At 34.9% G+C, this 21090-nt stretch overlaps 1 protein-coding gene across 14 annotated transcripts in view; it reads left to right on the top strand.

Moving 5' to 3' along the window:
• The window catches only part of GPHN (gephyrin), a 752379-nt gene extending 731560 nt beyond the window's left edge, over positions 1-20819 (top strand). For all 14 annotated transcript variants that reach the window (XM_036906015.2, XM_036906017.2, XM_036906020.2 and 11 more), the window contains 5 exons: positions 2493-2566; positions 6634-6698; positions 9923-10026; positions 18627-18723; positions 19827-20819. In XM_036906015.2, the coding sequence (XP_036761910.1) occupies positions 2493-2566; positions 6634-6698; positions 9923-10026; positions 18627-18723; positions 19827-19960 (474 nt within the window). In that variant the 3' untranslated portion in view covers positions 19961-20819. The remainder of the gene's footprint in view (positions 1-2492; positions 2567-6633; positions 6699-9922; positions 10027-18626; positions 18724-19826) is intronic.
• Positions 20820-21090: the final 271 nt, after the last annotated feature.

Below are 21090 nucleotides of genomic sequence, written 5' to 3'. Positions count from 1 at the left end.
TGGCTATGGCAAATATCTCAGTTTCACATTTCAGCTTAATATTTAAATATTTCAGTTTAAACCCTTGAAGGGCTGTACTCTAAGAATAAGAACAAACTGGAAATAAACCAGCCTTCACAAAGACTGAAATCAAGCCCCAAATGATCTCAATCTCTGATTAAATCCATGTAATCTTAGTTTGCCTTGACTAAATGCTAGAAGAAATTAAATCCTTCTTGGGGGAATAAATCATCACCCAGAACCTCTTCCGTTTTTTCATACATAGTGCTTAGGCTTCTAGTTTTTTAAATTACCAGACATGCTGGAGATAGGATGAAATGACTAAAAGTTAAGAAAAGAAAACAAGATAGAATAGCTCTAAAATGATCCTGATATTTATATTGTCTCATGTGAAATTTTTAGAACTGTAATTAATATGTTTAAGAATAAAATGACAAAATGAAGAATTTCACTAGACAACTAGAAATACTCATAAGAAGCAAATGAAAATTTTAGAAAAGAGATGGAAAATATGGAAAAGAACAAAAAAGACATATGTGATATAGTGAAAGGTCTAACATATCTGTAAATGGAGTCCCAAAAAGAAAAGAGAGTGAGCAGAAGCAATATTTAAAAGATACTGGCAGAGTGTTTTCCAAAATTGATACAAAACATCAATCCAGAAATTCAATGAGTTCTGCTAATCTCAAGCAGGATATATACAAAGAAACTATGTCTATGTCTAGGTAATCATAGCAAAACTACTGAAAACCAAGGATGAAGAAAAAGTCTTACCAGAAGGACACATTACCTTCAGAGTTCCAATAATAAAACTAACAAAAATGATGGAATTCAGAAAACAATGGAATGGCATGTGTTAAGTACTGAAAGAAAATAACTGCTACTGTTGAACTCTACATCCAGCAAAAATTTCCAGAAAGATTATTGAAGGAAGAAAATGCAGAAGGGCCTATAAAGAGCAAAAGAAAGGGTCAATATGCGGGCAAATGTAAAAGAGTGTTGATTGTGTAAAATAATATATCTTATAAGATCTAAATATATGTATAAAGATATGTTAAATTATAAAAATAGAGAATATACTGTCTAGTATATATAGCAAAATATAAGTAACAGTTTTAAAATATATATACATATCTATACAATACTTAAAATGTATATGGAACATATGGCATATGCTAGCACAAAAATCAAAGAGAAATAAATGCAGTTAACACATTTTAAGATTCTTGCACTGTCTGGGAAGTGCTAAGAATACCAAATTATGGTAGATGGTAATAAAGAGGGCATGTTGTAATCTCTAAAATAACCACTAAAATAATAGTAAAAGACTGTAACTGACAAGCTAATGGAATAGAAATTAAAATGACCAAAAAATGTGGTGAAGCCAAAAAAAGCACAGAAGAAGAAAAACGGAAATAGAAACAAAAGTGACAGATAGCAAGTAGTAGGGTGATAGTTTTTAACTGAAATATAGCAGTAATTATATCAAATGTAAATGGACCAAACCCTCCAATTAAAAATTGTCATTCTGGATTTTTTTAAAAAATGAATTGTATGATGCTTTTAAGAGACTCACCTTATATGAGGACAAAACAAATTGAAAGTAACAGATTTTTTTTAAGTTACAGTGAAAGACAGCTGGAGTGACTGTTGTTGTCAGAGAAAATTAAGGTAAACAGGATTACTAGATATTAGGAGGAACATATCATATATTTAAATGGATCACTTCATCAGGAAACTAACGATTCTAAATGTATTGCATCTAATAATGTAGTAGATTACACAAATAACTAATTGATCTGTCTTCCAGCCTAGGGAATTCAGAGGAGGCTGAGAAGATGACTGAGACTGATATAAGGGTGAGGTGGAGCAAGGAGGATAGAGTATTCAGGCAGAAGGAAGAACATTTTTGAAGACTGGGGGCAGGAAAGCTTTAGAAACTGAAAGCAATATATCTTGCTAGAATGGAGAGAGAGACAGAGAGAGAGATTGAGACAGAGGAATGGGATTGGGTAAGCAGAGGATTGCCAGATGAGAGCAATGATTGGTAAAAGGAGACTAGAAAATACAAGAATCATAGATACGATGTTTTAAAAGATGAGACTTATTCCTGGAAACCAGAAAGTTAAAAGAGGGATGATGACCTATAAAGGAATGATTTACATATTAATGTGGTTATTTGATTTATTATCTAACTACTCCAACTAGAATGCACTTTTTATGAAGGCAGGGACATTGTCTCTTTTGTTCAAGGCTATATACCCCCACCCCTAGATTGGTACTCAGCATATACCAGGTGCTCAATAAATATTTATTGAATGAATAAATGAATGACTGAGGAATGAAGGGATGAAGTAATATTTTTCTTAAGCAAATCAACTTCACTAAAATAAGGTGATTATTTTCCTTTCAATCTTATAAATTCATTTTAAATTTTGAAAATCTGATATTAGGATGTTTGAAAGTAAAGTGATTATTTTTCATATTTGCAGGACTATCTCAAGCAGGTGCTGGACATTGATCTTCATGCTCAGATCCATTTTGGCAGGGTTTTTATGAAACCAGGGTATGAAAATAATCTTATTTCATATGGGGTTGGTTTGGCTTGCTTTGACTAACAAAATTTTATTTGCCTTCTTTTTACATTTTCTGTTATGGATTATTTATTCTAATAAAAGAAATATGGTGTTAGAATTCTTTGAACAGGGGTAGCTACTATCTGAAATGAGAATTCATCTTCCTTACAAATCACTGGGTTTGTATAAACAAAGCAAAGCAACTTTCCAAGCTTTTGTCCTTTTAATTCCCACATCTAGTTCCTTCTTTCTCTTCTGCTCTTTTTCTCCATACTGCTTCTTTCTCTCATTTTAAAAGCATTTTAGTGTGAAAATTCTCAAACATATACAAAAGTAGGGAGTACAATGAATGTCCCATGCTTCAATAACTATCAACAATTTTCCATAATTGTTTCATCAGTCCCCTTCTCCAGCTTTTTTGAGGGAACAGGTGGCTAGATTGTTTTAAAGCAAATCCTAAACATGTCATTTGGGTGTACCTCTCAAATATTAACAACAGCAGCATTCTCTTGCATAATCACAATGATATTTCTCACCAAAAAAATTAATAAAAATACATCATCTAATCCTGATCACATTCAAAATTCTCCCAAATATCAAGAAAAAAATACCTTCTTACATATATTTTGTTTGAATTAGGATTCAAGTCAGGTCCACTCACTGTCTTTGGTTGTTAAATCTCTATTAAACAAGAACATTTACTCCCCCTCCATTTTTTGTCATGTCATTGACTTGCTGAAGAAACTGAATCATTTGTCCTAACAAATGGATTTGACTGATTGCTTCCCTCTGATGGTGTTTAACTTGTTCCTCTCTCTCCAGTATATTCTATAGCCTGGACCTTAGACCTAAAGACTTGAGTATATTCAGATTCAGTTTTTTTTTCCTTTGCAAGAATACTTCATAAGTAGTGTTTCATTCTGCCTATTACTATTTCCCAAGAGTTAAAAAAAATAACCACATACCAAGATCTTGCACATCTTCTAAAAACTATTAACTCCGTGAAGAAGGTTGATGGAAGTTCTGTAATCAGTTGTAAATCCTCAAAGAATGACAAACACTGGTTTTGATGAAATGTGTATAGCCATGTCTTTAAGCAGTAGTCTGCCTGTTCAGACCCCTGCTACTCTATGAGCCTTTAATTCCCTGTTCACTGTGTGGGCAAGTCTTCCAGCACACCTCCATGCTGTCAGGATTGCACTCTGATACGTTCTCATGTGAACCCTAAGAGAGGCGAGACTTGCCAATTGTACAAGTGAGCTATGAAAACTATAGCAAATTCCAGGAGGCTTTTTAAAGTATTAAGCCAGCCCTTCTAAGTTTCTTGATTTATTGGATACCTTGTGTCAGTTCTAAGAGAGAGATTAATCTTTACCTCCATGATTTTACCATTAAGTATGAAAAGATTATCCCTAAAGACCTCTCCACAGTTAGAATTTACACTTCTTGGCATTATATTTCCATAGTTGCCCCCAATATGGTGGCCACTGACAAGGCCCTTTTATTATTGAAACTATTGGGTTTGGATCGTGTTTATTAAGAATATTTTGTTTTAAATAAATATTATCATGCTATGGGCACCAGGCTTTTTTTCTGCCCCTACAGGCAGTACTAATTTGATTAGAATACAGAGAACATCTCAAAAGCATGTCAGTGTGCTTCTCATTAACCTCAAAAATTGAATTATTGTTTTTGCACTGAGAAAGACATTGACATTACTCGTCCTCACCTCTGAAGGGTTATTTGTAATATCTGTTACTTAAATTAATCTCAGCACCTATGCTGTATAGTTTGGCACTCTTTTTATTTTCAGTCTATTACTTACTACTTACTTCAACTTGAGGTGCTCATGTTTATTCTCCCCTTGAAGTCATAACAGTGTATGACCTCACTCATTGTATAAATGCTGTTATAATTTGATCTCAAGAGAATTGAATGGGTGTTGAATTCAAGGAAATGGCTTTCCAGAGCTTAAACAAAAACTCACAGTCCGGCAATAGAATACTCATGATAGCAATACAATAACAAAATGTTTTTTGTTGTAATGGAGTCTTTTTTAAAGTACCTGTAGAGATATTACAAGTACCATCTTCAAAATACAAAAGATGATTTAAATTGACTTTAAATACAGTAAAAGGACAGTATTGTTATGCATTCCCTCCTCACCCTTACTGTGTGTGTTGGTTTGCTATAAGCAAGTGGTTTAGAAGTTTAAATGGGCTTCCTTTACTTGGCCAGAATTATATACTTGTCTAAAATAAGAAGAACTTAAAGGTAATTGCTCCATAATAAAGGAACAAGAAGAGATACAAAAAGCTCAAGAACAATTTAGCTTTTCTCTTCCCATATACAGTGCATTCAGAATGCAGTTAACCTCTCAGTTTAGATACACAGATACTCAAAAAAGCATTTGACGTATTATTAACAAGATCTACCAATCACAGTTTTTATAGGCCATCTACAGTGAACATAGCTATTGTCAAGAATGTATCTTGGAAATTGTTTTCATCACACAGTAACAATCATTGCCGAATAACCTTTTCATAAATCAATATGACAGTCTAATCTCATTTTTCTAAAATACAGCAAACAATCAGGAAGTAAGCAAACAGGGTCTCAGAGTAGCCAAAAATAGATATTATAAAGTCAACATACTACCCCTTCACAGCATATCCAATGAGAGCCTTAACAAGTTCTGAGCCATAAAGTTAGAAAAATTTTGGTTCAAATCTTTGTTTTTCTATTTAGTAGCTGAGTAATTTTGGCAAATTGCTTGATCTGAGTCTCAGTTTTCTCATCAATAACATGAGATGATAATTGTCACCTTGAGGGATTGTCGTGAGAATTAAGTAAAATACTAGGTGTAATACACAGATGTTTCTTTAAAAATAGTAACTTATACTCTTGCTATTATTATTATTATTATTCTAACAATATAACTCTTACTACTAGTCTCTGGTTCCCAAACTTAAAGCCAGCTTTAAGGGTCAAGATGATGGAATCTAGCATTAAGGGGAACCACAGAAAAAAACTAGGAGGAGAAAAAAAAGAAACAAGAACTATAAAAACACTGCAGTGTGTGGTGTGGGGTTACAGTTTATAGATGAAAACAGCACATAACAGCTTTATGACCCAATATCGCTCTAGCAGAGTAGAGTAAGTTAATAATGATGATTCTAAATCATCAAAAAATGTTAACATTCATCATATTATTGCAAAAGTTAATGGATGATTCACTTTTAAAAGACCGACCTGAAAAAGTAGTAAAAATAAAAACAATTTGGATACTTTAAAGGATAACTTTTTGCCTATATGGACATTTCAGAATGCCCTATGGAGTCTACATTACTCAAGTTTCATTAATTTAATGAAATTTTAGCCAAAATTCTGTATTAAAGGGTAGTCACTAGGAAAAAAAATCACTATTCTCACTGCCCGCTGCCCCTATGCCATTCATACTCATCCTCTCCACACCCCCTATGGTAATGATTCATGTCAGAATCCTGAGGAAGTATAATTTGAGAATAATTTTTAATTAGTATTGCTTTAATTTTGTTCTAGCAATGGTTTTTTAATTCATTCTGACATTTCAGAAAGCTACCATCATAGGAGACAACTTTTTATGTTTATTGTTGAATATAATTTTAAATGATTGAGAAATACCTTGAAGAACAGGCAGTTATCTGATAAACATGTATTATGAGGTAGTCTTCTGATACAAGAATGATTGCTATAAATCTCCCACAAAAACAGTACAGACTTTAACTAGAAGGTTGGAGAAACAGGATTTGGGATACATGACTATAGCACTAGCAGGAAGGAAAAAAGAGAAAGCTACAAAAAACCTGGAAGTTTGGCTAATTGAAAACAGAAAAATGCTAAAAACAAATTAAATGCTCTTGAAATACTTCAGGGTACTAAGGCTTAAAGAACAGTCAATAGAAAAACATTTTTATAGAAGTGTTGTATATAGAGATCCACATAACAAGAAAACTGGAGTACTTAATTTTCTTGTCCTATTACTTAGCAATCACTAATAAACTCTTTTTTTCTCTAGCCTGCCAACAACATTTGCAACTTTGGATATTGATGGTGTAAGAAAAATAATCTTTGCACTACCAGGTAAGAATAACTAAAATAATTTCTTTTGCTTTTTCTGGAAAAATGACTAAAGTCTTTTTTAATCTCCTGACCAGTCCCCCATCAGAGTACTTGATTTGGAATCTGAAAAACCTAGACTCAAGCCCCAGCTTTACTTACTGTATGACTTAGGACAAATCACTTAACCCCTCTTAAAGCTGTTTCTTCATCTATAAAATGGGGCTAATATCTACTTCATAAGGTTAGTGTGAAAGCCAAGTTAGATAGCATCTTTCAAAGCACATTCCAAACAGTAAATGATGATCAAGTGTTAGTTGTCACTAATCTTGCTGGGGCTACTGCTTTTCCTCAGAGAAAAAATGGTCAGTTAGCAGTCTTATCACCTCCCACATCTACTAGAACATACAAAGTTGCCTACGGTCTTTGCCAGATTGGGACCAGAAGTGTGGCAGGGGGTAGACTGCACAGCATGTATTGGTGCTCTCAGCCAAATCCCAGGCATCATCAATCTGACTACATCACTATTTCCACCCTCACTACCCTGTGAGCAGAAACTCACATAATCAGGTCATAGAAAAAAGCAAAATTGTTCAGTTGACAAGGACTTTCAAAATGCAGTTTTTGATGGATTTTTGGCTGTGCAGTTAAAGCCATGCATTTTAAGCCATTACTAATCTTGAAAAATTCTAAAGCAGTTTAGAAGTTTTGTATATCTACTTATTATTTTTTCAACTTACAAAATTACCTTCTGATGGGTAGTAATATCCCATTCTCCATTTTTTTGGCACAGATTCCCTCAGAAAATAACCTGTTTATTCCTTTCAGATACACAAATCTGGTACCTTTGGGATACTTATCTGCTGTTTATTTTTAAAGTATCTCAGACTAGAGATATAAAGAAAGGAAGAACAGGCAGAAAAATCTAGAATTTTAAAAACATTTTTATAGCCAGTATCTGTAAGCATAAAAGATTTAAATTAAATTTCTATCGAATAAGAAATTTTAAGAGAGAGAACATGTAAGTAAAGTAGTCCTCAAGATGTATCTGAAGTATAGAATGCCTGAGTCTTTAATGTACCTATCAATACTCTGAAAACCATTATATAAAGAAATGTGATCCTCTTCCAGCTTCATTTTTGACTGGAAGAGTGTGTTTACTTTGTCTACAGAAGCTATGACTTGACCTAAAGACAAAGAATGTTATGGTGAGAGCCTCTTTCACCATTACTTATGAAGGATTGTTGACCTGCCAAGGAAGTTATAATTAAATAATCTATTTCCAAATTGCTACTTTAATTTGAAATTTTCTCTGCTAAGCCTGAAGGAACCAAAAGAGGGCGGCAGCAGCTGACATGTTCAGATCATAGAACCAGCAAAGTGGTTCCTTTTACAAGGATTTTGAAAGTCAAAATTGTATGTCTGCTTTCCCAAAAGGCATGTGTTTAAAGCCATTACTAATCATAAGTTTCAAAAAGTTTAAAAGTTTTGTGTATCTACCTACTGTTTTTTTATTTTTTTTAATTCCTCTAGTAACACATGTTCAAATAAGTGTTAAGAAATGTTATCCATAATCCCTTTCCCCTTCAGATAACCACTAAAATTTTTTGCAATTTTTTCTGGTCTCAGGCCTTCCAGTCCTTTTTTTATATGGAGGGATTCATTTTTTAAAGAGTAATTTTAGTAGCATTTCAGGAACCCTGTAATCATTGTTGAACAATAGCTTGCTTTTTTTTTCTGGGTTTTTTTTTTCTTGAAAAAATTCCATCTTTGTGTATTGAGGCAAGAGAAAAGCAATTGATTCTCATTAAGAGTCTGCATTGTGTAGGACAACTCATTTTTCAATTGAAATCATTAGTATCACTCATCACTTTTTATAACTTAAAAATATCTATTTTTAACTACTTTTGTGGGTAGATAAAAGTTAAGGGTATGGCTTTATCTAATAATAGACTAAACTGATCATTGCCTTTTACTTTGATGATGCAATTAGCAGCACATAGCCAGATCAACAAAACCTAAAAATTAACAACGCACCCTCACCCCTAGTATACACATATATTCTCATATACCACTGTACAAAGGTATTAATTAATACAATTAGAATTTTAGAACCAGAAGGGATATTTAAAATCATATAGTCCAAACCTCTCCTTTTGTGCATAAATAAAGTTATATTCAAAAAGGTTCAGAACTCACCAGGGTCACACAGCTTGCTTAGTTAACGATACCACACAAGAAACTAAATCTGTTATCCTCAGCCCAGTCTTTTGTAGTCCACCTTTCTCCCTTTGAAGTGCATGACACACCCAGATTTCTTGTTGGAGAGGTGCAATTGAATTCCTCAAATTTTCCTTCTAACTTTAAAAGAACTTGGTATTCCTATTACTGTGCTCAGGCTGCCATAACAGAACATCACAGACTGGTTGGGTTAAAAACAGGAGTTTATTTTCTCACAGTTCTGGGGACTGGAAATCTAAGATCAAGGTGCCAGCAAGGTTGGTTTCTGTTGAGTCTTCCTGGCTTGCAGACAGTCAGCCACCTTCTCTCTGTCCGCACATAGCCTCTCCTCCATAAACACACACTCCTGGCATGTCTTCCTCTTTTTATAAGGACACCAGACCTATTGGATTTTACCTTAGGACCCTTACACTTTTGACCTTATTTAATTTTAATTACTTCTTTAAAGGCTGTATCTCCAAATACAGTCACACTGAGGGTGAAGACTGCAACATTGGAATTTGGGAGAGACACAGTTCTGTCCATTACAGTATTCATCTTCAAGTCCTTCACGTCTTAAATCATTTAGTTTTATTTTTAAATTTAAAGAAATTTCTGGGTAGAGAAGATTATGGATTAATTTCTTTATGTTTATCCTATTTTTTTGTACTGAACATATATTGCTATGGCAATGTTAAAACATTTTAAAAATAGCAAGTAGAACCTGTTTTAAAACTTATCAAGATTAGTAATGGCTTTCAATTATAGCTCTTGGGAAAGTAGAAATTAATGGTGTTCAACAGCTTCTGGGCATCAGAAGTCTGCCTTTCATTCGTAGACCCAAATGTGTATACCCTCTATGGCATTTGACTATAGCTCTATACTGGCATCCTTTTGGATCAAGGTAATATAGAAGAATACTAGTGGTCAGCCACTTCACTTTCTACAATACCTAAAGGTATAGACAGTCATAATTATTTGGCAAATCTTATGTGTGTACTATAAATAACTGCTTGGTTGACTTTCAGGGAATCCTGTGTCAGCCGTAGTCACCTGCAACCTCTTTGTTGTTCCTGCCCTGAGAAAAATGCAGGGCATCTTGGATCCTCGGCCAACCATCATCAAAGCCAGGGTAATGTTTTCTAATGACCAGGAACCAAAACTGAAGCCTAATAACAATAAAGGATATGATTTTCTAACTGCCCAAAACAAACATCTAGAATTTTATATTGGTTTAGAGGGTAAATGCAGTTACATTCTCCCCTTGGTAAGGGAAAATGGAGGGAAAAGCATCCCTTTTATTCCCCACCCACATTATTCTATGACTTCTAAAGTGAATAATTTTCTCCAGCTAGAAGTCCATATAGAGTGGATACATAATGGTAAAAAGGTCAATAAAATGTGGCTGGCAGCACCCTAACAGCAATTTACCCGCTCACTTTTTCTGTGACCTCACTGGTAAATTTTAAGCAGTTCAAAAAAAGATAATTGAAAGACTAGAAAGAAACTCTAGTGAATCAGGAGGAAAGGGTGACCATATTGTTTGGAAAAGGACTACCAAGTCTGAGTATTTTACCTACAACAAAAGTCACTAGTTAGAATCCCCTTCACCAACACTAACTCTAATTTAATTTACTGCTACTCAACCAGTTGTGTAATACACTTGCTGTGTAGCTAGTAAACAGTTTGCTTGGCAATGTAAACTACCGTAGCAAACCATTACTTTTTTTAAGCTTTATTGAGATATAATTGATATACAAAAAATTACTGATACTTAATATATACATTTTGATGAGTTTAGGTGTACACATACACCCATGATATCATCACCACAGTAAAGGTGCTAAACATATCCATCACCTCCAAAAATGTCCTTGTGTTCTTTGTGGTCTTGTTCCTTTGTTTGTTTGTTTGTTTTATGGTAAGAACATTTTGTATGGTCACTTTTTCTGTGACCTCTTAACATATTTTAACATAATATATTATTAACTTTAGGTACTATGTTGTACAACAGATCTCTGGAACTTACACACCATACATAACAGAAATTTTACAACCATTGAGCAACAGTTCCCTATTTCCTCTTCCCCTTAATCCTTGGCAACCACCATTCTGTTCTCTGCTTCTCTGACTTTAACTACTCTAGTTACCACATACAAGTGGAATCAGGCAGTGTTTGTCTTTCTGTGACTGGCTTATTTCACTTAGCATAATGTACCCTAGGTTCATTCATGTTACTGCAAATGGTAGGATTTCTTTCATTTTTAAAGCTTAATAATATTCCATTGTATGTATGTACCATATTTTCCTTATCCATTCATCTGTTGATGGACATTTGGGTTGTTTGCCAATATATTGGCTGTTGTGAATAATGATACATTGAACATGGAGGTGCAGATATCTTTTTGAGATCCTGATTTCAGTTACTGATATACCCAGGAGCAGGATTGCTGGATCTTAGCTCTCTTTTTAATTTTTTGAGTATTGTCTGTAGTGGCCAAACCATTCTACATTCCCACCAACAGGGTTGGGGTTCCAGTTATTCCACATCCTCACCAGTACTTATCATCTTTTGTTTTTTGATAATAGCTATCCTACCAGGTGTGAGGTGATGTTTCATTAAGATTTTGATCTGCATTTCCCTGATGATTAGTGATATTGAGCACTCTTTCATATACCTGGTGGCCATTTGTATGTCTTCTTTGGAGAAATATCTGTTCAAGTCTTTTGCCCACTTTTTAATCAGATGGAGTTTTTTTGTGGGGTTTTTTTTTTTTTTTTGCTGTTGAGTATAAGAAATTCTTATGTATTTCAGATATTAACCCTTTATCAGATAAATAGTTTTTAAATATTTTTTCCCATTCCATAGGTTGCCTTTTCATGCCATTGACTTCCTTTGCTGCGAAGACATTTTTGGTTGGGTGCAGTCTCACTTGTCTATTTTCAGTTTTATTGCCTGTGCTTTTGATGTCAAACCCAAGAAATTATTGCCAAGACCAATGTCAAAAAACTTTCCCCTTATGTTTTCTGTTAGTAGTTTTACTGTTTCAGGTCTTACATTTAAGTCTTATCCACTTGGGGTTCATTTTTGTGTATTATATAAGATAGAAGTTCAATTTTATTTCTTTACATGTATATATCCAGTTTTCCCAGTACCCAAACTATACTTTTCAAGAGCTCTGAAATAAATTCAGATATTATAGAATGCTACGATTCTAAAGCAATGACAGGAAGAACACAAAACATAGAAGAGGAAGAGAAAGTAGAAATAAAATATTATTCTGAGAATATATAGATTAGAAACATTAAGAAAATCTAGTCTTCAGGCATTCTCAACTTTGACCTAAATACTGAGACTTGGCAGAGTAGTGTATGAAGAAATATTCTACTTTTTCTTAAAAGTTCAAGTAGATATTTCTGAAAACAAAGCTTCTTTATCTTTTCTTTCCTATACTCACAGTTGTGGTCTTATTTTAAATTAAGTGGAAAGAGAAGAAAAAAGCTACCAGTGAACAGAAAGTATTCTGATCAAGTCAGGAGGTTAGAGTCCTAAAACTTAGACATTCAAACCAGTAATACTGAATTTGCTCACTATTTTCATATTTGCTAAAATTAGGGAAAAAGAAAAATACACATTGCTATAAGACAAAGAGAATTTCTCTGACTTGGTAAAGTTCTTATGAATCTTTTCCTTTATTTCTCATTTTAACATCCACCATCTCTTCTTTAAAACTGGCACTGTGGCAGCCGTCTATCCTGACAACAGTGGTGCGACAGTGCTGTGTAGCTGAACTGATGCTTGAGCATTGCTCCTGATGCTGCTCATCCTTGTCAGGTCACAGGATTGAAAACTAGTCTAAGAATCAGTTAGTTACTCTTTTCTCCAAAATGGTTTCCACAATCACAGCCATCACCCTCACCCCCACCCCAGTTCTTATTGTTGTCAGGCAATGAGATAAATGTTAAATGCTGGTGTCAGTAGCACACTGCTGGACTATGATGTAGATGTCTTATGGATGGGGCAATGCTGCATTATTTTAAAAGGTCAGCACAAAACAGTCACCATTTTAAATCAATGCATTCTGAAGATTATCAGTTTAGAGTAAGCACTTGCCCTATTTCCTTGGTCAATTATGGTTGAAACTGAAACACTTATGATTTTCTAGAGAGTTAGAAACATAATAATTATTGACCTAATGTTTCCACGAAAGGACATCCTATTATGTGTTTCCTTAATATCCCATCAAAGCACCATATACTGCCCTTTTTTTCTCTATAAACATACCTCATGTAACTCCTATTAACAGCCCACCTCAGGCAGTGATTAAAAGAAGGGAATGAGAAAATATTTGCACCTCCCATGGGACAAGGTCATCATGTCTTGGGAAAATGTGACCGTGTTGGAACTCTGGGAGACTATTCTAATTTGTCTACCTTGCCTCTTCTCTTGAGCATTACCATCTATACTATACTGTAAGAATTTGAAGAATGCTTTCTGACTGATGTCATAAACAGTAAAATACAAAATATTTCAACAAAATGCTTATATTGTTTGAAAGTTTGCTAAAGTGTTTGCAACTGTAGAGAAATGTGATTGTTTTTTGTGATGAGATCACTGAACATTAAAAGATATTCTTGGGTGCCTGTTATATGAGAATATATGGCTTATGGATTAAATAATAGATATTGAAAATGATAAAACCATCTGTGATTTATAAAAAATGAAAATGTTTTAACTTATTTTTATAAAATTGAAAATATAACTACTTTATCAAAACTTTGAGAAAATGAATTTGAAACTGATCCATACCAGTGTGTACAAGGATTTTTAAGTTACATGATAAATTTTATACAGATGATTTATAGGGTAAATAAACTCAAGGATCTCTTTGGTAAGCTAATGAAATCAGTGCTTCATAACTTCTATACTACTTATCAAAAAAGCTAGTGTCTTATGGATGGGGCAATGCTGCATTATTTTAAAAGATCAGCACAAAACATGTCAGCATTTTAAATCAATGCATTCTGAAGATTGCTTCAACCACTCTTTGGAAGCTTTGACCAGACCCCAACAGAGTCGAGGCCCTCAGCACCAACCAGGGCCTTGAGCATGTTAGCTTGGACTTCCACCCAATTGAATCCCTTTGGTCATCTCTTTTCTTAAAAACTCTCTTCTCCAATCTGTGTGACAGTCCCAGCCTATCCCCCTGAATCTTCTGGAGCCTTCACTTTCTCCTCGTTGCCACCATTGTACCTTCTGAAGACACTCAGGTCTTTAGCAATTGTCTACTGGTCTTCCTCTCTTCCTCACCTCTTACCATCAGTTGCATTACTTCTATAATTCTAAATACGTTTATTTTCTACTTCAGCAATTCACACAAAAATCCTTTTCAGTACCCTGAACTTCTCCATCTCAAAAATCACCAACTCTGGCATACAGTTTAGGAACAATGGCAAGTTACCTCTCAGTTGATATGAAAAAGTGTAATCACTCATGTAGCCCCTACCCTTCTGCCTCAATCCATAAGCACCCCCTGGCTTTACCATTTTCCTCATCCAACCTAAATCTTGTGGTATAGCACTTTGGCTTTTTTCAGCACCTTCAGTTTGGTTTTGCCTCTTCTCCCTTCCACTATAACCCGCTCAAAATCCACAGATATGGATCAATCCTCCCTTCTTTGTCCTGCACTTTTACTCCTAGGCCTCTAAGCACAACTAGAGAAGAGTATATAGCTGTTCAGGTTATTGCTTCAATTTACAAATTTCAGCTGGGGCTAAAATTCCCCATGGTGTTCCTTTTAGAGCTATGGACCAGCTTCTTCCATTCCTTACTTCAGTTTTCCAAATCTTCACCATTCTCCTAAAGACCCTTCCACTAGCCATTTTCCATGAATTTTGTAGCCACATAAGCCTGGGTTTGAATGACGTCTTCAACATTTACTAGATTCTAACCCTTGGCATATTTAATGGTTTCCCTTCTTCTAATATTGCCTCTTCTTAAATCACTTTTCTGTTTAACTCTAACCATGTCAGTATCTCATTAAAATTCTTCAATGCTTCCAATGTAATACACCACATAATATGATGTTATCTTCTCAGTAACTACTATGTGCCAGGAAAATATTCCAAGGAAACAGAGGATAGTCCTACTTCACTTCAGGAAATAGCCCAAGTTTAAATAATAGAAGTCATTATAAATGAAACAACCATTTATGATGCTTTTTCACAAAGAAAGTATCTCTGTTTACTCACAGTACATCATTTTGTAAGCATTGACTCTCACAGTAAATAGGTGCTTTTTTAGGCTAAGTGATGTAATATGCCAGAACTATAATATCACTACAACTAAATATATTGGTTAATAAAATATTTTGTATTTCAGTAAAATACATTAAAATCAAATCAGTTTTACCTATTCCTGAAAAACTAACAGCTGTTTGTGAAGCTATGAAAATTTTCATTCACTTCAATTTAATGCAATTTATTCTTGTTTCTAAAATTACCACATCTTCCTTTAAAACAACCCCATTTTGTAGGTGAACGAAGTGATTTAGGTAAGCAAAATAACTTGCTAATACAGCACCCAATTAGCAGCAAAGCTGGGAGTAGAACCTAAGGGTCAGATATCATCCCATTCCAGGATTTGTTCGACTGTACTGCCATAAGCCTATCAGGACCATTGGCAAAAGAAAAAGCCTTGCTTAAACACTTAGCAAATAATGCACCATGTGAATAGCTCTTGTAGTTTAGTTCTGGAAAGCACAACATACACAGAGAGAGACTGAAAGAGAGATTCTTGCCCTTAGATAAACACAAAATAATTTCAGAATAATGGCAAGTTACCCCCCAGTAGATATGAAAGTATAAACATAGGCAAGACCCCAAATAGCCAAAGCAATCCTGAAAAGGAAGAATAAAGCAGGGGAAATAAAGCTCCCTGACTTCAAGCTCTACTACAAAGCCACAGTAATCAAGACAATTTGGTACTGGCACAAGAACAGACCCATAGACCAATGGAACAGAATACAGAGTCCAGATATTAACCCAACCATATATGGTCAATTAATATACAATAAAGGGGCCATGGATATGCAATGGGGAAATGACAGCCTCTTCAGCAGCTGGTGTTGGCAAAACTGGACAGCTACATGTAAGAGAATGAAACTGGATTACTGTCTCGCCCCTTACACAAAAGTAAACTTGACATGGATGAAATACCAGAACGTAAGTCATGAAACCATAAAACTCTCAGAAGAAAACAGGCAATAATCTCTTGAATATAAACATGAGCAACTTTTTCATGAACTTATCTCCCCGGGGAAGGGAAACAGAAGCAAAAAATGAACAGGTGGGACTATATCAAACTAAAAAGCTACTGTACAGCAAAGGACACCATCAGTAGAACAAAAAGCCATCCTACAGTATGGGAGAATATATTCATAAATGACATATCCGATAAGGGATTGACATCTAAAATATATAAAGAGCTCATGTGCCTCAACAAAGAAAAAGTAAATCATCCAATTAAACAATGGGCACAGGATCTGAACAGACAATTCTCCAAAGAAGAAATTCAGATGACCAACGGGCACATGAAAAGATGCTCCACATCGCTAATCATCAGAGAAATGCAAATTAAAACCACAATGAGATATCACCACACCCCAGTTAGGATGGCCAACATCCAAAAGACAAACAACAAATGTTGGCGAGCATGTTGAGAAAGGGGAACCCTCCTACACTGCTGGTGGGAATGTAAATTAGTTCAACCATTGTGGAAAGCAGTATGGAGGTTCCTCAAAAAACTAAAAATAGAAATACCATTTGACCTGGGATTTCCACTCCTAGGAACTTACCCTAAGAATGCAGCATCCCAGTTTGAAAAAGACATATGCACTACTATGTTTATCGCAGCACTATTTACAATACCCAAGAAATGGAAGCAACCTAAGTGTCCACCAGTAGATGAATGGATAAAAAAGATGTGGTACATATACACAATGGAATATTGTCCAGCAATAAGAAGAAAACAAATCATACCATTTGCAACAACATGGATGGAGTTAGAGGGTATTATGCTCAGTGAAATAAGCCAGGTAGAGAAGAATCAAATGATTTCACTCCTCTGTGGAATATAACAACAAAGCAAAAACTGAAGGAACAAAACAGCAGCAGACTCACAGAACCCAAGGATGAGCTAGTGGTTACCAAAGGGAAAGGGGTTGGGGAGGATGGGTGGAAAGGGAGGGATAAGGAGAATAAGGAACATTACGGTTAGCACACATAATGTAGTAGGGGTCAGGGGATGCAGGGAAGGCAGTATAGCACAGAGAAGACAAGTAGTGACTCTGTAGCATCTTACTACTCTGATGGACAGTGATTGTAATGGGGTATGCGATGGGAGCTTGATAATGGGGGAAATCTAGTAACCACAATGTTGCTCATGTGATTGTATATTAATGATACCAAAATAAATAAATAAATAAATAAACAAACAAACATAGGCAATATCCAGTGAAAAGCTGACTGTTTTTTAATCAAGGAAAAATACCTCAGAACTGAAATTTATTCTGGCTTACAGAAGAAAAGCATGGATTATCAAAGTGAGTAATTAAATATTTAAAAACACAGTAATCAGAATCGATTGGCAATAGACTTACTTGAATCAAAATTACAAGGATATTCAAGTCTTAATTATATCATTTGATCTAAGTATGTTTTAGTTGAATAAAGGATTTCTAGACCATTTCAAGGTAAATTAACTTAAATGACTGCTGTGCTAATGGAAAATATCAATTCTCTTACATTGGAACAAGTCTTATTTTCAGTAACATCAAACTAATCTTTGAAGGGGTATAGGCCATCTTATATACTCTGTAAACTTGTCCAAGGAATATACCTTAGATACCTTAGACACCTGCTACCAACACATTATCACTTTAACTTATCAGATTTCAGAATGAATTTAATGAAATAGCTTTTTTAAAATAATGGTTCCTGGTTGAAGAGTGATTGGTCATTCTATATCACATGTGTAAATTGAAGTTACTGTGTTAGAAAGGATTTATCCTTGTTAGATGTGAAAGATGCCATCCCATAGCAAAGACTCATTCAGAGGAATTCTTTTAGTACCAATGGTGTGAGTAAACCAAAATGGTACAGCTTTTGGTAGAGACTACTTTTATTTGTGTTAATAAGATTATATGTCAGTATTGGGACACTAGGGGAATATTCAAGAGAAAAAAGAAAGTGACTACCCCTTTTATGTTGAAGATAGGTATATGAATGGGTAGCTGAATAACATCTCAGTAAATATTCATGGATGGACTGACAGGTGACTGGACATATAGATAAATGGATATTGAGCTTGTTTGTTTAGCTCTACCTCCTTTATTTTCAATGTTGAAATATCTGCTTTGATTTCTCAAATCATAGGTCAAAGGTATTTATCTTCACAACCCATAAAATTGGACTTCAAGAACAGACTTTATCCTTTTCAATCTGCCCTTTTTCCCCCACTAAGATTACCAACTTCTTAGCCTTCTTTTTCTGTTTTCACCAGAGCAACCCAACCTCTGAATTTCCTGTATTAAGATCATAAGATGACAGTGGTGGAAGTAGAATGCCAAGATATTTTCCACTCCATTGTATTCTTTATACAACTTCGACCACCGTAGTTCTAAGAGATGATAAGGTGATGAAGTTTGTTTTCTTTTCCTCTCTATTCTATAGCTATCATGTGATGTAAAACTGGATCCTCGTCCAGAATACCATCGGTGTATACTGACGTGGCATCACCAAGAACCATTGCCTTGGGCACAGAGTACAGGTTAGTCATTCACACCGCAGGTAATTCTGTGCACCCACCCTGCTAAAACAGAAATTTTTATATTTCTCCTTCCTTGGGTATACCTAATTGTGTAATTATTGTACATTTCCCTTTTTGAAAGATTAGCTGAGTTGTATTATTCCTAAACAGTAACAGTATAATAGGACAAGAGTAAAAAAATTTTAATTAAGATTTAGTTATTCCATGGAGCCATATTTTCTAGAGAAACATTTGAAATACAAATCTAGAACTACTTAAGATTTTTATCTGTTTGTTCAGCCAGTTAGTTCTGAGCATAATGGTGGTTGTAGGAAAAGTCGAGGGCTGTGGCCAAAGTACCCTGAAATGTGAGATCAAAGCCCAATTATAATGTGATTCTCTGTATTATACCTGAGATATTGTAAATTTTAAGGATGGAGAAATTGATATTGATAAATCAGCACTCTATAGTTACCTCCTGTAGACTAAACTTTTATCCCCAACTTCTCAAGTAATATTTTAACTAACTTTTGATACAACTCCAGAAAATTTGTATTATGCTTTAAACAAAGATCCTATCAAGTGTAAAGATCAACACAGTGACTAAAGTACATGGGCTTTGCCATCAGAAACTTGCATTTAAATTGGCCCCCAACTAATTAAGAGGAAGTAGGCAAGTTACCTAACCTCTTTTGAGTCTTCTGAGAATTAAATAAGATAGTTAAGTGCCTACCACTGTGTCTGGTACTTAGTAAATACTAAGGAAATGGTAGCTGCTGCTAGTATTATCTTTATTTTCATAGGTTTTAAAAGCCTCTCTTTTCGGAAACACATAATATTTTAGCCGGAATTGAGAAATTCTGTGTCGTTTTGCATAACACTATAAAATCCTGGCTTTATTCGTTTAAGCCATAATTTCTAATGTTTGCTTTTAAAATTTAATGGAAAAGTATTAGGTTACAGTGGCAAGGCCACTGGAAAAAGGTACTGAGGAGTCCAATCATCTCTCTTCCTCTCAAAGACCTGCATTTCTGTTCACCAGTTTTTATTTTGAAAAGAACTAGAGGGGCTCTAAATGTACATACCGTGCCACTTACACTGCTGTGATGGGAGTTTCTTTCCAGGTAATCAGATGAGCAGCCGTCTGATGAGCATGCGCAGCGCCAACGGATTGTTGATGCTACCTCCTAAGACGGAGCAGTATGTGGAGCTCCACAAGGGCGAGGTGGTGGACGTCATGGTCATTGGACGGCTATGATGATCGCCAGCAGGAGGAGGCTTTGATGCATGTCCACATATCATTGACTGTATCCTGTAATATGCAACGGCACAGCTAGTTTTTCTGATTTGGATAAAAGTTGATCTGAACTATATCTTGAACTATATTTCAAAAGAATTTAAATACATTTTAAAGAAAAAAACACCTAAAAATAAATCTTAACAGACAACTCTATTCTGATTATATCAAAGCAAATTTTTCCTTTCTTGCAAATTGCTTTGTGTGTTCAATGCTAGGTCTGATAGCTTTTAGTAGACAGCAATAGGTGCCTGCCGAACTTGTGTTTTTCTCATCTTTAAAATACAACTAATTATGCTCTTAAATCAAGGCTGTCTGCTTATTTATACTACTGTAGGCAACACTTGGATTTCCCTTCTTAGTATGCTTCATAACCGCTTAAAAGAGAGCTTTTGCTTGTTCTTTATCATGTATCTCGTGTTTATGTGCACAGTGCCAAAAGAAGAGGAACTGGGCTGAGGTCGTGCCCTGCCTCCAGGAGAACCGTCCTCTGCAGGGTGTCTGGGAGGGTTCTCACCCAGGAGCCTCAAGGCACAGTACTCTTGGACAGTAACTGGATAACTTTTATTTGAACAAACAAACTGGGGGGGAAAAAATGCTTCCTTAAGTGCTGACAGCCTTTTTAACCAATACATTTAAAATTGTACAGAACAAAAAATAAAATCAGAGACTGATCTTGTACAGATATTAGTGTTACCAGCATTCATGTGGAAATCAAGAGCAAAGAAAAAATAGTATTAAACAACTCTGTACCATAACATTTTCTGTAATGATACTGAAACTTAATGAATAAAAAAAATCCTTGATCATTATTTAAAAATCTATTGTGTTTGCCCTGTTATTAAAAAAAAAAGAGAAGATTGTCATGCCATTTTGATGGAGTTCTGCCTGTGTAAAAGGGATAGTTAAGATGACTTAGCAAGGTTAAGTGATATAAAAGAGATTTAAAATATAGCATAATATAACTGTATTTTACTATAGAAGTGCGATCAATAGCATTGTGAAAATACGGATTAGAAAATAGGGGAGAACTTGCAGTTGGTCTGGTCTTTCCAGTAATAGCTGGAAAATGGCAGGCAAATTTAGAGAAA

The sequence above is a fragment of the Manis pentadactyla genome, chromosome 11 (assembly GCF_030020395.1).
Source record: "Manis pentadactyla isolate mManPen7 chromosome 11, mManPen7.hap1, whole genome shotgun sequence".
Taxonomy (NCBI): Eukaryota; Metazoa; Chordata; class Mammalia; order Pholidota; family Manidae; genus Manis; species Manis pentadactyla.
Note: the sequence above shows the minus strand (reverse complement) of the source record. Positions and strands in the feature narration are given on the sequence as shown.